Raw genomic sequence first — 16349 nt, forward strand, 5'->3', positions numbered from 1 at the left:
CAGGCTCCTCCTACTGCGGCAGGAGTGGCGTATTTGGAATAACAAAAGGGGACGGTGGCAAAGTAAGCCCAGCCGGTTCCCAAAAACAACAGACAGGGTGGCATAGCCGGTCCATCCTGTGACAATCCAATTATTGAGACAGAATGCTGGTATGGGCAAGGAACGTGTAGCCTCTCTAGAACATGATGCTTTGACTCCTATATATATGGCTGTCTCTAACTCTGTTACTTTATCGCCTGACGTGTCAACAGACATAGAAGGGAGCATTAAGGTATGCAAATTCCTTCCCATTGACTGTAGCATAATATTTTGATGAATCTGTCCAGTCCTCTCTTAACAGATTATTTTAAGCACATCGGTACAGTAAACAGCAAGTTATGAACTGTAAGGTGGAGGGGTGCAGCATATACAACACTATAGTTGTCCACTCATATGAGCACATCGTAGGAAAGATGAAGCTAGGAGAAAAGAAAAAAAAATCTCTTGCCAATAGACAGCCATTTGTGGTGAGAAAAGAGATCCCTCCCATAACAACTGGAATATAATTAGTTAAAAGTGGCTAACAATTAATCATATGCCCCCCCTCTAGAGATCCATTCATCCCCCTCTTTAAAATCACCACCTGTAGTAGTTACAAACAGATACAGCAAGGGTCATTTTATAACAACTTTTAGTGTATCTATGAAATACAATTCAACCTTGTCAAAACAACTAGAGCTCTGAGACATGTAGTAAATACAAAATATAAATATAAAAATATGCATATATTTCCTTATTTGGGTTACTAAATATACTAAACCAACACAGTGATTTTATACTAAGCATCCTTTTAAGAGTGTCTGCAACCTTAACTGTAGATATTAACAATCACTTTTTCTTTCATTAAAAGACCATGTATTACTCTGCAATTAAACAAGTGGTAATGCAATATTAGTTAAGTACAGGAATGTAATCAGACCTCCTTTATTTAATTCATGATATTTCTGCTGAAAGAAATACAAGAGTATAATAGGCAATACATACTAGGCTGTACAAATATATTTCTCTGTTAAACCATAAGCATAATAGGATTGTTCGAAGCATAGAGCTTTGTCATACCTGATTGGATGGTCGCCGCATGTTTTAGGTCTCTCCATAACAGATACCCACTTATCATCGTAGCTGAAGAGAGACAGGTCAAGGTAAGGGCTTCCACTATAAGACTGGGCACTGATAGGCAGCTGGCTCAGAAGCCTCCTCACAGCTTCTGTATGGCCTCCGTACTTTGCATTCACAATAGTGTCTTTAAACCTAAAAGCAAGTATTCAAACATAAATCATAAGTTATGCTATAGGATACAACAACAACAACAACAACAACAACAAGTATATGTAAAAACGATTTCTATAAGCCAGATTTAGATTGACTTTTGTGTCAAGCTCTCAGAAAGCCAAGCAGAAACCACAAAATAAAAAAAGGTTCTGGAAATAAAAACACAAAATACTGAACAGTTGGAACAAGGTAACAAATAGAACTGAAGGTTACATCAAACAAAACAGAGAAAAGTAAATTATTTCACCGCTTCAATTCTTCTACAACACATTACTTCTGAAAAAGCCATTGAATGTTTTTCTATTGCCCCTTTTTTTCTTCTAAGTAATGTGTATAACATATCTGTTTATATATTGTATGTGAAGGCCACTCACAGACAACTGATAAAAGCAATGGGTAACAAGTTTCTGCAGCACCTATTGCCTAACCAAACTTATAGTACATATTGTTTTATAATCTCTCATATCATACCAAAAAAACTCATCCGTCAACCTAGCCTCTCTCTCCAGTTATTTCTGTTCTCCATTTCGCCTCCAAACTAGTGACTTGTGTACAGCAACCTATCTCGCTTCCTCTCCTCACTCCATTCTCGACTCTCTGCAACCAGGCTTCAGTCCCCAACATTCCACTGAGACTGTACTCACAGTCACAGATCATTGTTCTACATACAGTAAAACCTAAAGGCCACTTCTCCATACTCATCCTTCTGGGCCTTTCTGTTGCTTTCAACACTATTCTCCTGCTCAACCTTCACTCCACTGGACTTCATGACACAGTTCTTTCCTGGTTCACTTCCTACCCATCAAACAGCTCCTTTATAACACTTTCACACTGCCGCCCTGGTAATATCCAGGGTTTATGAATCCGGGAAATTGCCGGGTGACAGTGCAGAACACCCCGGCAAATTCCCGGTAGACCATGTTCCCACTGAACACGGGTCTGTCCGGCTCTCCATGGCAACATCACAAGAGGAGCATGGATTGGCTCCTCTTCAGATTTTTTTTTTTTTTTTTTGGAGGGAATAACCCTCCAAAAGAGCCGGGTACATGCCCCTGGACCCGTTCACACAGAACCTCGACTCGGATCGTTGGAGCACCCAAACGAATAACCCAGATTTTTGAAGTAGTGTAAACTGAGTATTAGTGTGTCTAAATCTGGCCCATTCTCCCCTATACTATCTATCCAAAGGGTCCCCGCAAGGCTCTGCTCTTGGTCTTCAGTGTTTCTCAATGCACAACCCTTCTCTTTGGGAATCAATTTGCCCATTTGGCCTCCAGCACCATCTTTACACTGATACCAAAATCTACTTCTCGCTCCCCTTGGTTACTATCCTGTGCAAGCAACTGTCTCTCTGCTATCTCCACATGGTTATTTCAATGCTACCTAAAGCTCACGATATCCAAAACAGGGCTCATCGTGTTCTCTCCTCCCAAAGTCACTACCTCCCCTCAAATCTCCCTCACCATCAATAATACCAGTTTCCTTAGACTCCCAAGCCCGCTGCCTTGGTGTCACACTTGACTCCACCCTCTGCTTTATTCCTCACATCTAGTCTCTCTCCCAGTTGTCGTCTCATATTAAAAATATTTACAGAATACGCCCTTTTCTTATCCAAGATGCTACCAAGACTCTTATCCCCTCTCTCGTCATCTCCTGTCGTGACTACTACAATCTCCTCCCATCTGCCATTCCCCTCAGTCGTCTATTCCCGTGTTAATCAATCTTAAATGCAGCAGCAAGACACATCTTTCTCTCCCACTGCTCCCTATCTGCCACAACACTTTGCAAAAGACTGGCTTCCGATATTCTCCAGTATGCAGTTCAAATTACCCTTACCTACAAAGTGCTCAACAACACCAGCTCTTCATACATCTCAAATCTCATCTGAAAATACTCTCCTTCTCGCCCTCTTAGAGCTGTGTCTTACCTCATCTCTGGTAACCACCTCTCACGTGCCGTTACCCACTTATGGAATTCACTACCACGCCGATCAGATTCTCCCACAGCCTTCAAATCGTTAAATGCTTTCTGAAAACCCATCTCTTTATTAGAGTTTACCCTAATGCCATACTAAAACACCCTCACAACTGTCCCATTCTTCACTCTGATCCACACTTGGTCCTCTTGTTTCAACCGTGCCCTCTTTGGATTATAATGTAAGCTCTCTTGTGAGCAGGGCCCTTAATACCCTTTGTTTTAATGTCTGCAATGTTGTCTACCTTGTATGTCCCCATTTTGTTAATGTCCTGTTTTCCCCACTGTACAATGCCGCATGTTAAAAATAATTGTATTCATATTGCAGTATGTGAAAGTATTATACATATTCTTAGGGCTAGATTTACTAAACTGCAGGTTTGGAAAAATGGAGATGTTGCCTATAGCAACCAAACAGATTATTTGCTTTCATTTATTTAGCGCATTCTACAAAATGAAAGCTAGAATCTGTTTGGTTGCTATAGGCAACATCTCCACTTTTTCAAACCCACAGTTTAGTACATATACCCCTTAGTGACAAATAAGCACTATATTACAGAAAGTATCAGTTATGTACACATTATTCACAAGACAGGCATTAAAACAAAAAATGCTTTTCCCACAATGTAATCTAAACTTGACAAAGGCAGGTGCTGATAGAGAAACCCAAACCACCATATTTGAGGCTCAGCAGCATAGGTTAGAGTTGAGCCTGAAATGGTTGATAAAGACAACAGCCCTGAGAATGTGTTTAAAGTTTATGAAAAATGTAAAGCTCCTTCCTACTGACTATATGCAAAACAGCAGTGTCAATGAGGCCTCATATACTGTGTTATTTAAGCATTCCAACAAGCCAGCAAAGGTTCTTTGAATGCATTACATTTCATTTTCCGTGGGAAATGTAACATTCATGACGGGTGTAAAGCTTAAAACCCTTTTTTGTGAAGCTTACAGTAGCCATACAAGGCCAGTATTTGTCAAAAAATAATTTAGCTACTTTGCAGAACATGGGTAAATCTATGAAAATAAACATTTATTGTCTTCATGGCTTAATGCTTGTTCATACATTTTGTTCTAGAAATAGTGCTCTGTGTTCCATCTGGCAGAATCTATGCTGTAATATTTGTTCCTCTCCCACTCTCTCTTTACATTATATAACAGTATTATGTCTACTTCCACTAAGGGAAAAAGATAGGCAGGTAATGTGAGGGGAAAATAAAATGGGTATTTTGTTCTTTAAAGTTTTTTTGTTTTGTTTTTCAATTGAACACATGGCTTAATGGACCAGCTAGTTTTTTTTATAAGAATTGTTGTTTAATGACAGGGATGCAGACGTTTTAAAGCAGACAGAGAAGGTAAACTTGATTTGTAAGGTGCCAAAGTGCTCTGTAGTAGTTCTGGACAGTGTGGGGGTGGTGGTGGTGGTGGGGGGGACATAAAACATGACATACAGAGCTTACATTCTAATTTGAAGAGGGCACAGTTGAAACAAGAGCGATGAGTGTAGAGGAATGCATCAGATTGGAAATTGGAAAAGTCTTGAGAGTGTATCACTAAGTAGTATAGATTCTAGTAGAGATAGGTTTTCAGAGAGCATCTAAATATTTGACAGCTGTGGCAGAGTCTGTCTGGGTATGGTAGGGAATCCATGAGTGGATAGCTGCAGTGAAAAGTCTTGTAAGTGGGAGTAAGAGGTAACTAGCAGAAATGAGGTGAGGCACAGGACAGAGGTAGATCTACAATGGCGAGTATTTTGAAATGATGTAGAAGTTGTATGAAGTGTAGGCGTTGTTGAGGGCTTTGTAGGTAATTTGAATTGCATTCCAGAGGACACAGGAAGCCAGTGTAAGTATTTGCAAAGCGTTGAGGCAGATGTGGAGCAGCGAGAGAGGAAAATCAGTCTTGCTATGGTATTTAATAAGGATTGAAGCAGGGATAGGGGAATGCTAAAATAAGTTGCAGTAGATAATGAGTGTGGATAAGACTTTTGGTAGCATCCTTGGAAAGAAAGGGGCATATTCTGGATATACTCTAAGGTGGACAATAGAGGACTGTGAACAAAGAAGATGGCAGAGTTAAGTGTGACATCAGGGCAGTGGGCTTGGGAGACTGAGGAAATTGGTGTATAATAAACTTGGCACAGCATGAAAAAGCTGTGACAGGCAATTCCTTGCCACAACAAAAAAACATTTTAGGTCGAATGAGGGTATCCTTCCATTCCTCATCTTCAGGTCACCTTGTGAAGATATGTGGTTCCTAAATCACTCAGACACGGTATTAGAGTAAAAAGGATGATTTATTCTGCAGAACAGGATTAAATACAGCATGGCCCCTTAACGATTGCAGGTCCAACAAGTGAGGATGGGTAGGTAACGGGGGTAGATAATCCATCCAAAAGTTCGACATTCACCTCCCCCGAACCCTGGCCCCAATCCAAAATTAACCATGGCCATGGGGATAACTGTAATCTGGCCTCCCGCCATTGAAATTTTGATTTTCCGATTCTGTAGCCATTGATTAGGTGGGACTAAACTGGGCCGTATTAGAGTAATAGAAGGCCCCGAGTCGCAGAGTCCCCGCAGTTCCTGGCCATTCACTTTTACAGGCTGTAGGTGTCCCTTGATATTTGCAAGGGTAGCCTTCCCGATTGCCACTACTATCTCCACCCGATAGAATACTTCCCCCGCCTCTGGCACATCAGGATCATAGTACCTCTCCCCATCCTCAATTGATGTTAGCACACAAACTCGGGCACAGCTGGTCTCAATCCAGAGAATGATCTTCCTCCCCATGGGCAATTTCTTTGTATGTGCCCCGGTTGTAGTCAAATGTAGCACCTCCTAGGGTCTGATACTTTGGACCACGAGGTCTGGGCGCACAAGAGTGTGCAGCTAGGGAACATGGCTATATGGGGCATGATGTATCTTGATTGGGTGGGGTCCTTTGAATAGTCACCCATTCACCTCCGCTAGCTCACCTTCATTGGGTACGGTTTGCCAGGAATTCATCGGCTAATGCTGCTGCTTTCTCTGGGGTAGTGGGATTTCTGTCCACCACCCACTCTCTAATTTCTGGAGCCATTTTATTTATTAGCTGCTCCAATATAAAGATGTTTTAATGTCTGTTACGGTTGTGACTTGCTTCCCTTCTAGCCACAGATTACAGTTTCTTTGCAATAAACTGCTAAATTCCGTATAAGAAGAGTCACTGCTTCTTGCCATAGTAGGTAGTAGGATTCAGGGGTGACCGCATATCTAGCCAACAATACTTTCCTAATCTCCTGGTAGTCTCTTCCTTGCTCTGGGCTCAGGGCATGGTATGCATCCTGTGCTCGGCCATCAAACTAGGTATCAAATACTTCAACCACTCTGCCACAGGTATATCATGCATTGCCATCATGGACTCAAATAACAGAAGGCGAGTGTCAATGTACGTGGCCGATTCCACATAGCGTGGTACATCGTGATATCCGAATCGCAGCATCTGTCATCCTTCCAATACCGACACTGATGCCATTGCAGGAACCACGACCGGTCTACCCAGCTCTGCTCTCAATACTGCTACCCTCTCATGTTCAGCAGCTCCTGGTCCAAGTATATACAACCAAATCTGCAGCTGTTCCGTGTTGCTGGCAGTTATTGCAGCTGCCTGGATTGTCATCCCCCCGGTTCCATTACTGGATTCCCCTGACGAATCCTGAACCGCGTCCTCCTCCGCCTCACCAGGGTTTTCTACGACCCACTGAGCCAATTTTTCGATTAGGGACCCCCTGGTATCCGTTTAGTTGATCTCAATTTTTCTTGCCTGACAAAGTTCCTGCAGGATTCCTTTCTTAGTGTTTCTGTAAGTTTGTGCTGCTGCCTCCATTCTGCCGTGCCTTTCCAATTCCGTGCTTGTCACTGAGTGATCGCACCGCTTGCCACCAAATGTGAAGATACGTGGTTCCCAAATCACTCACAGTATTCGAGGAAAAATAGAAGGATGATTTTTTTCTGCAGAACAGGATTAAATACAGCATGGCCCCTTAACGATAGCAGGTCCAACAAGTGAGGAAATCAGTTCAAATAAATCCAGTGAGATAGGTTCCAGAGCACATCTCTGGCAGAGCATCACCCCTTGACCAAAATCAGTCACTTACATGTCCAGCTCCCCGGGTAGCCTCTTTTATCACCTCATAATTCCACCACAGGAACTGCCTGCCCAGGGGAGTTGCGAAAGGTCTTGATTGGTGGGCTTCTTGCATTATCCAGCCCACTCGCTTACCTCTCCAGGTGTCTTCCTTCAGATGACCCCTGCTGAGTCCGGCTCCTGGTTGCGTGTAGAGCTCACTAGTGGACAATAGGGAGCAAACAGAAATAACAATGGTAGCTTAATTCACTCCACTCCTGAGTGTTCCCTGTGCAGGTGGAATTTTGAAGTACTTTTCCAAGGAGATGTTATAGTTCCATCAGTGATACTTCCTGATAACAAAATGGCTAAAAAGTGCAGTACAGGTATGGATTAGATTAGGGGTTGCAACAAGAAACCAAAAACCGTGTACAAGCGCTAAAATTGTAAAAATGATATGTACCTGAAGTAGCTGCAGCTAGAAGTGGGATATGGCAAACCCACACACCATGCAACACTAACCAATAAGGGGTTGCAACACCACACACCATGCCCGTTGCTTTACACACCTCATTTAGCTCAGCACTTTACAGATGGGGCTGTACAAAAGTGTAAAAACCAGGTTTAGGCAAATGACAACTTAAGTTTTTACAAACTTCTGTACAGGTGGATTTCAAGATCAGAGGCCTTTAAGCCAACCATAGTAACCAGGAATTGGGTTTGTCTTGCATGATGTAAATGCAGATATTTACAGAACATTCTGTGTGAAAGTTGTTTATCCCCTCAATTGCTCAAATGTAAGAATAGTCCCCTTGGAGTAGAGATCAGTAAATGTTATTATCCCCAGTATGCACAATCATTCTGCATCAGGTATTTTGGAAATGAGGGTAAGGTGAGACTATCCCAGAGGGAATAAAGAAGATAGCAAATAAGGAGCAGACAACCCAATGCTATTATTATTAATTTTTATTTATAGGGCACCACAAAAGTATCCGTAGCACTGTACAAGGACAAACAATGGCACAGTACAAGGTGAAACAGCACAGTACAAGTAACAGTAAGCACTATAACTCTGGGGGCTCAGGCACAGCAAGAAAGAGAGGGAGGGAGGGGAAAAGTGAGTACAGGCAGGTAACTATGGCCCAAGAGGGTGGGCACGGATGACGGGTTAAGAGTCACTGAGGGGAGCGAAGAGAAGCGAGAGGAGACAGAGGGTAGAGGGACCGAGAGGAGGTGAGCTGAGTAGCTGGAGAGCGCAGTTAAAAATGATGGAAACAGGAGGTAGGGGAGCCCTGCTCAAAGGAGCGTACAATCTAAAGGGAGGGCAAGACAGACAGACACATGGATGAGATCGGGAGAAATGGAGACGGAGTCTAGGAAGGGGTAGAAGGGAAGAAGGGATGAGAAAGAGGTAGCCGTGGGAGTTTAGACATGAGACTGGAAGGCTTTTAGGAAAAGGTGGGTTTTTAATGTTCGTTTGAAAAAGGACAGATTAGGGGAAGTTCTGATGGAGCGGGGGAGCTTGTTCCAATGGAGGGGAGGGGAGCGGCGCGGGAAAGTCTTGGATACAAGCGTGAGAGGAGGTAATCAGAGGGGAAGAGAGGCGACGATCGCAGTGGGCGGGAGGGAGTGTGAATAAAGATAAGATTGGAGATGTAGGGAGCAGTGGAGTTGGCGAGGGCCTTGTAAGTCAGAGTGAGGAGCTTGAAAAGGATTCTGTAGGGGAAGGGGAGCCAGTCAATGACTTGGTAGAGTGGGGAGACAGAGGTGGAACGGTGAGAGAGGAAAATAAGCCTAGCAGCGGCGTTAAGTACAGATCTAAGAGGAGCGAGATGAGAGAGGGGAAGGCCGATAAGGAGAAGGTTGCAGTAGTCCAAGCGGGAGATAATCAGAGAGTGGACGAGAGATTTGGTGGCATCCTGGGAGAGGAAGGGCCGAATGCAGGCAATGTTGCGAAGCTGGAAACGGCAGGATTTAGCGAGAGAGTGAATGTGAGGGGCAAAGGAGAGAGAGGAGTCGAGGATGACACCTAGGCAGCGGAGTTGGGGAACAGGGGAGATAGAGGAGTTGTCAACAGTGATAGAGAGGTCAGAGGGGAAGGAGGTACGAGAGAGAGGAAAGACAATGAGTTCAGTTTTAGCAAGATTGAGTTTAAGAAATCTAGAGGACATCCAGGAGGAGATGGCAGAGAGGCATGCGGATACCCTGGAGAGAAGGGAGGGAGAGAGATCAGGAGAAGAAAGGTAGAGTTGAGTGTCATCAGCATAAAGGTGGTACTTGAGGCTGAAGGAGCTGATGAGTGCACCCAGAGAAGCTGTGTATAGTGAGAATAGTAAGGGTCCAAGGACAGAGCCCTGAGGGACCCCGACTGGAAGGGAGGAAGAGGGGGAGAGAGACTCAGAGGTGGAAACAGAGAAGGAACGGTCGGCAAGGTAAGAGGTGAACCAAGAGAGGACGGTACCAGAGAGGCCAATGGATTGGAGGGTGTGAAGCAGGAGAGGGTGGTCAACGGTGTTAAAGGCCGCTGAGAGGTTGAGGAGAATCAGGAGGGAGTAGTGGCCCATGGCTTTAGCCGAGAGGAGATTGTTCGTAACTTTAGCCAGTGCAGTTTCAGTGGAATGGAGGGGGCGGAAGCCTGATTGGAGAGGGTCAAGGAGGGAGTGTTCAGAGAGGTAGGTGGAGAGACAGTTGCAGACAAGTCTCTTGAGTATTTTGGAGGCAAAGGGGAGAAGGGAAATAGGGCGGTAATTAAGAGTGAGGTAGGATCAAGGTTGGGTTTTCTTGAGAATGGGTGAGACAAGAGCATGTTTAAAGGCGGAGGGGAAGATGCCGGTGGAGAGGGACAGGTTAAAGAGGTGAGCAAAGTGGGAGCAGGTGGAGGCGGAAAGGGAGCGAGGAAGGTGAGAAGGGATGGGGTCCTGGGGGCAGGTAGCAGGGGGGGGAAGAAGAAATGAGAGAGTGGACTTCCTCGCCCGATGTAGGGCGGAAGGAGAGGAGTTGGTGGCTGGGGGGGGAGAGGGGGTGGGGGGGAGTGGGGAGAGTGGAGGGGGGAGGAAGGGCGAGAGGGGGGGTGGCGGAAGAGTGGGTGGAGGAGGAGATTTCAAGTCTGATGGCCGCGATTTTAGAGGAGAAAAAGGAGGCGAAGTCAGTGGCAGAGAGGGAGGAAGGGAGAGAGGGGGGGGGAGACAGGAGAGTGTTACAGGTGGCAAAGAGGCGGCGGGGGTTGGAGGACTGGGAAGAGATGAGGGATTTAAAGAAGGATTGCTTACCGAGCGAGAGGGCAGAGCTGTAGGAGGAGAGGATAAACTTGAAGTGGAGGAAATCGGCCAGGGAGCGAGATTTTCTCCAGTGGCGTTCGGCAGTACGAGAGCATTTTTGGAGGAAGCGGGTAAGTTTGGAGTACCAGGGTTGGGGATTGGAGCAGCGAAGGTGGATGGGCTGGGCAGGGGCGACCGCATCAAAGGCAGAGGAGAGGGTTTGGTTATAGAGGGAGGCCGCCTGATTGGGGCAGGACAGTGTGGAAAGGGGAGAGAGGAGAGTTTCGAGAGAAGAGGACAGAATAGCAGGATCAAGGGTGTCGAGATCGCGTCTGGACCGGGTAGATTTGGGTGGGGGGAGGGGTGCAGGAGTAGAGGAGAGAGAGAAGGAGAGGAGATGGTGGCCTGAGAGTGGAAAGGGGGAGATAGAGAAGTCGGACAGACTGCAACGGTGGGAGAAGACAAGGTCAAGGGAGTGACCAAGGCAGTGGGTAGAAAAGGAGGTCCATTGGGAGAGGCCAAGTGAGGAAGAAAGGGCAAGGAGTTTGACGGAAGTAGGGTCGGTGGGGTTGTCAATAGGGATATTGAAGTCGCCAAGGATAATGGAGAGGATGTCAGAGGAGAGGTGGTGTGGGAGCCAGGCAGCAAAGTTTTCAAGGAAAAGGGAGGAGAGGCCAGGGGGACGGTATATGAAAGAGACGCGGAGATAGATGGGGTAGAAGAGACGGATAGAGTGGACTTCAAAAGAGGAGAAGGAGAGGGAGGGTTCAGGAGGAATAAGTCTGAAAGTACAGGTGGAGGATAGGAGAATACCCACTCCACCGCCTGGGCGGTCTCCACGAGAATACCCACTCCACCGCCTGGGCGGTCTCCAGGTCTAGCGGAGTGGGTGAAGGAGAGGCCGCCATAGGAGAGAGCGGCAGGGGAGGCAGTGTCGGAATCGGTTAGCCAGGTTTCGGTAATGGGTATGAAATAAATAAAAAAAATAAAGAAAAACAAACAACAGAGAAAACCTTCATTGCAACTGACTGGAAAAAGGAGAAAATCTAATAGTGTAATTTGTTTCAACCAAGTGTGTCTGAATATAGAAAATAATAATAGGTGCTTACCTCTTAATGGTAATAATATAGGTTTTCAATATATATATATATATATATATATATATATATATATATATATATGCACACACGCGCGCACACATTTAGCCATAGTTACCATATACTGTAGTAGCATTCCATGCATATAAAAAAAGAATATATAGTGCAATATTGTTCACATAAAATGTACACTATATTTAAAAACTCTGACATCTTTTTTCTACTTTCCGAACAATACCAGGAGTACACTTATAAGGATTGAAAGGCTTTTATCACCATTAAGAGGTGAGCACCTATTATTATTGTCTATATTCAGAGATAGAAATTACACTATAAGTTCTCTTTTTTCCGGTCACCTGAGCCAATTTCTCTACTTCGATGCATAGAATTTGAGGACCTTCTTCGGTCCCTCGTGGCTGCATGAAAATACAGGGCAACAAGAGAAACTCTCAATTCTGAGTTTTGGTCCCATTATATTGAATTGGTTCCTATCTGCTCCTTTTGTATCCTAACATTATGAGCAAAAGTGTAATAACCAGGTGTAAGCAAATGACAACTTAAGTGACAACTATACCAGATGGCAGAAGATAATTTGGACCCACAGACCTATTAACAACGTCTACCTTAGGATGCCTCCTCTTTGGACCATGGTAGCTTCTCTATCAATAAGGCCACTGTTAGAAATAGATATTAGTGAGGGCTGAACACACCTCATCCAGCCGATTCTGTGCACAATAATGGAATTTAAGAGGTGTATTTCTTCATAGAGAAGATTTAACATAGTAGCATAGTTGATGAGGTTGAAAAAAAGACACCAGTCCATCAAGTGCAACCTATTTTGGATCTCCTGCGATCCTGTACTTATATTTGAAATTAATCCAGAGTAGGCAACCGCCCATCTGTTTCAATTTTGAAAATCCCCCCAGACTCAATATTGCAATCCAATTTTTACCCTATATCCACTACTATCCTTTATTTTAAATTAACGGTCGTATCCCTGGATACACCTTTCCGCTAAAAATTTGTCTAACCCTTTCTTAAACATATCTATTGAATCTGCCATCACAACCTTCCCTGGCAATGAATTCCATATCTTGACTGCCCTTACTGTAAAGAACCCCTTCCTTTGCTGGTGTTGAAATTTCCTCTCCTCTAACCTTAGGGGATGACCACGTGTCCTGTGTATGGTCCTTGGGGTAAAAAGTTCCCATGAAAGCTCTCCGTATTGACCCCTAATGTATTTGTACATAGTAATCATATCTCCCCTTAGACGCCTCTTTTCTAAAGTAAACATGCCTAAACTGGCTAACCTTTCCTCATAACTTAGTTTGACATGACCTATCCCTCACAAATCCATGTTGATTCCCACTAATAATTTTATTGTGTACCAAGTAATCCTGAATACTGTCCCTTAAAATACCTTCCAGTAGTTTCCCCACTATTGATGTCAGGCTTACAGGTCTATAATTCTCTGGTTGTGATCTCGTCCCCTTTTTAAACAACGGCACCACATCTGCTATTTGCCAATCCCTTGGTACTGAGCCTGATGAGATTGAATCTCTGAAAATTAAGAATAGCGGTCTAGCTATTTCCGAGTTTAACTCCATAAGGACCCTTGGGTGTATGCCATCTGGACCTGGAGCTTTAATATTCTTCAGTCGCCTTTGGACTTCTTCCTCTGACAACCAAGTATTAATTAATGGCATGGTTTCATTTCCATTTTTATGTATTACTCCTGCCATTTGTTACTCTCTGGTAAATACTGAAGAAAAGAACGTGTTTAATATCTCTGCTTTTCCTTAGTATCATTTATCAATTCACCCATCTCAGTTCTTAGGGGTCCTATATTATCTTTTTTAATCCTTTTGCCATTTATATACTTAAAAAACTTTTTGGGGTTTGTCTTACTTTCTTTTGCAACGTGCCTTTCATTTTCTAATTTAGCCAATCTAATTTCCTTTTTGCATGTTTTATTACATTCCTTGTACCTATGGAAGGACTCCTCTGACCCTTCAGACTTAAACAATTTAAATGCACGCTTCTTCCTTTGCATTTCTTCCCTTACCTTTTTATTTAGCCACATTGGTTTAGACTTCATTCTTTTACATTTATTTCCCATAGGAATGAACTTATACGTGTATGTTTCCAACAACATTTTAAAGACAGCCCACATTTCTTCCGTATTTTTTCCTTCAAAGGCTTTGTCCCAGTCTATGCTCTTTATAGACTCCTTTAGCATATTAAAATTTGCCTTTTTAAAGTTTAAAGTCCTAGTTGATCCCTTATACTGTTGTTTCTGGAAACTAATTTCAAATGAGACCATATTATGATTACTGTTTCCCAAGTGCTCCTTTACTTGAATATTTGATATTACGTCTACATTGTTTGTTATTACTAGGTCCAGTATAGTCCGGTTCCTAGTTGGTTCCTCAACTAATTGGGACATGCAATGGTCTTTTAGCGTGCTCAGAAACCTATTTCCCCTAGCTGTACCGCAGGTCTCAGTACTCCAATCAATGTCCGGATAATTAAAATCCCCCATAATTAAAATTTGACCTAGTTGTGTAGCCTTTTCAATTTGCTGTAGAAGTTGGGCTTCCTCAATCGTACTAATATCTGGCGGTTTATAGCATATCCCTATCAGAAACTTCTCTGAACTTTTTCCTCCGCTGGATATTTCGACCCACAATGCCTCTATATTTTTACCAATATTCTCGTATATAACTTCCTAAATACTTGGTTTTAATTCTGGCTTAATATAAAGACATACTCCTCCTCCCCTTTTATTTACCCTATCCCTCCTGAAGAGAGAATAGCCTTCCAAGTTGACTGCCCAGTCATGTGTATCATCCCACCAGGTCTCAGTAATACCTATAATATCATACTGCTCATTCATTGCTACTAGTTCTAACTCCCCCATTTTACCGGTCAGGCTTCTTGCATTTGCAAGCATACACTTAAGTCTATTGCCTCCCTTAGGTATTTCTTTTTGCTTTAAAAAGGGCCGCTCCTTATCAGCTATGCTTCCCTTCCCCCCCCTCTCTACCCCCTTTACTCTTGTTAAATTCCTCCTTACTACTCTCAATGTCTATCCTATAAATACTTGCTTGCCCCTCCCCCCCCCCGGAGCCTAGTTTAAAATCTCCTCCAACCTTCTAACCATCCTCTCCCCTAGCACTGCAGCCCCCTCCTCATTCAGGTGCAATCCATCACGACAATAAAGATGGCAACTGACCGAGAAATCAGCCCAGTGCTCTAAGAATCCAAAACCCTCCTTCCTACACCAATAATACACTGTTCGGCATGCACGGTCCCGGAAACAGATTGCCCTATCTACCTTCCTAATAATTGAATCCCCTACCACCACAATCTGCCTGGGTCCCTGAGTAACTTTGGTCCCCTCTGTGCTGGAGAGACCATTCCCCTGGTTGCTAGAGGAAGCAGTGTCATCCAACTCTACCAATTCTGAACTGCCTTCCAGAGTATCTTCATCCAATCTGGCAAATCTGCTGGGATTGCCTAGCTCAGAACTGGCCTGCCTCTTCCTCCCTCTGCTACTCCTTAATAATTTAAGTATGTTGAAATACCAATTTAGGATTCATGGAGGGGTATGTTGTAGAATATATAGAATATATAGAGTCTCTCTCTCTATATCTGTCTGTGTGTGTATATTAGGGAATTTAGACTGTAAGCACCATTGGGGCAGGGACTGATGTGAGCGAGTTCTCTGTACAGCGCTGCGGAATTAGTGGCGCTATATAAATAAATGGTGATGATGATTTAGTAATAAATGAATTTTTAACCAAATTAAAAAGCACTGCGGAGTACACTATTATATAAATAAACGTTCAGATGAACTTTTCCGATTATTCCTAAAGGAAGAGACCATCAATCTAGTTCTGGTTTGAAAATTAAGGAGGGTTGGCTGTAGTTTGAGGCATTTAAAACAATCAACATGCTAACCCATCTAGAATTCCCAAAAGATTGTAAAAAGACCATTTTCAATCACTCTCCAATCTAATAGGGAAATAACAGATTTTTTTTCCTGAGTCACAGGTTCTATTGCTCTAGCAAAGAGTGTTGGGAAGAATGGTCAGCCTCATTGAATTCCCTTTCCGCAGGGTTATATATACACACCTGAAAATAGGGTTTCCTCGACTCCTCGATGGCAGCACACACAATAGGTTAATCCTCCAACTCAGGTTAGGACAGAAAAAGAAAATTCTTCTTGTTTTCTCAAAGCTGTAATATATCTCAGCACAACAACTTAGGGCTCGGCAGTGTGCTGCCGTGGAGGAGCCGATGAAACCCTATTATCATCAGGTATATAATCCTCTGTTTCCTCTTCCTCCTCCATGGCACCTCAATTGGTGACACTAAAGCAGTTACATCACTAGGGGGGCACCTTAATCTCTTCACTTGAAAGACCACATTGTAACAGAAAATAACTTTTTTCTCTTATTTTGTTTTTAAATAATATCATAAAGAAACTTATTCTTCTTCTTTTACGTTGTTCTTTTCTTTAATCTTTTTATTATTTTAAAAAATAACAGCATCAAGGACTTTTGTTTAAAAACTTTGCGTCTGCAGAGGCCTGCATGTT

The 16349-nt window shown here is 43.4% G+C and overlaps 1 protein-coding gene across 3 annotated transcripts in view; it reads right to left on the minus strand.

The window, feature by feature from the left end:
• Positions 1 to 16349, minus strand: part of DET1 (DET1 partner of COP1 E3 ubiquitin ligase) — a 63521-nt gene that overhangs the window by 28983 nt on the left and 18189 nt on the right. For all 3 annotated transcript variants that reach the window (XM_075207759.1, XM_075207760.1, XM_075207758.1), the window contains exon 4: positions 1099 to 1290. In XM_075207759.1, coding sequence (XP_075063860.1) covers positions 1099 to 1290 — 192 coding nt within the window. The remainder of the gene's footprint in view (positions 1 to 1098; positions 1291 to 16349) is intronic.

This window comes from Mixophyes fleayi, chromosome 4 (assembly GCF_038048845.1).
Source record: "Mixophyes fleayi isolate aMixFle1 chromosome 4, aMixFle1.hap1, whole genome shotgun sequence".
Taxonomy (NCBI): domain Eukaryota; kingdom Metazoa; phylum Chordata; class Amphibia; order Anura; family Limnodynastidae; genus Mixophyes; species Mixophyes fleayi.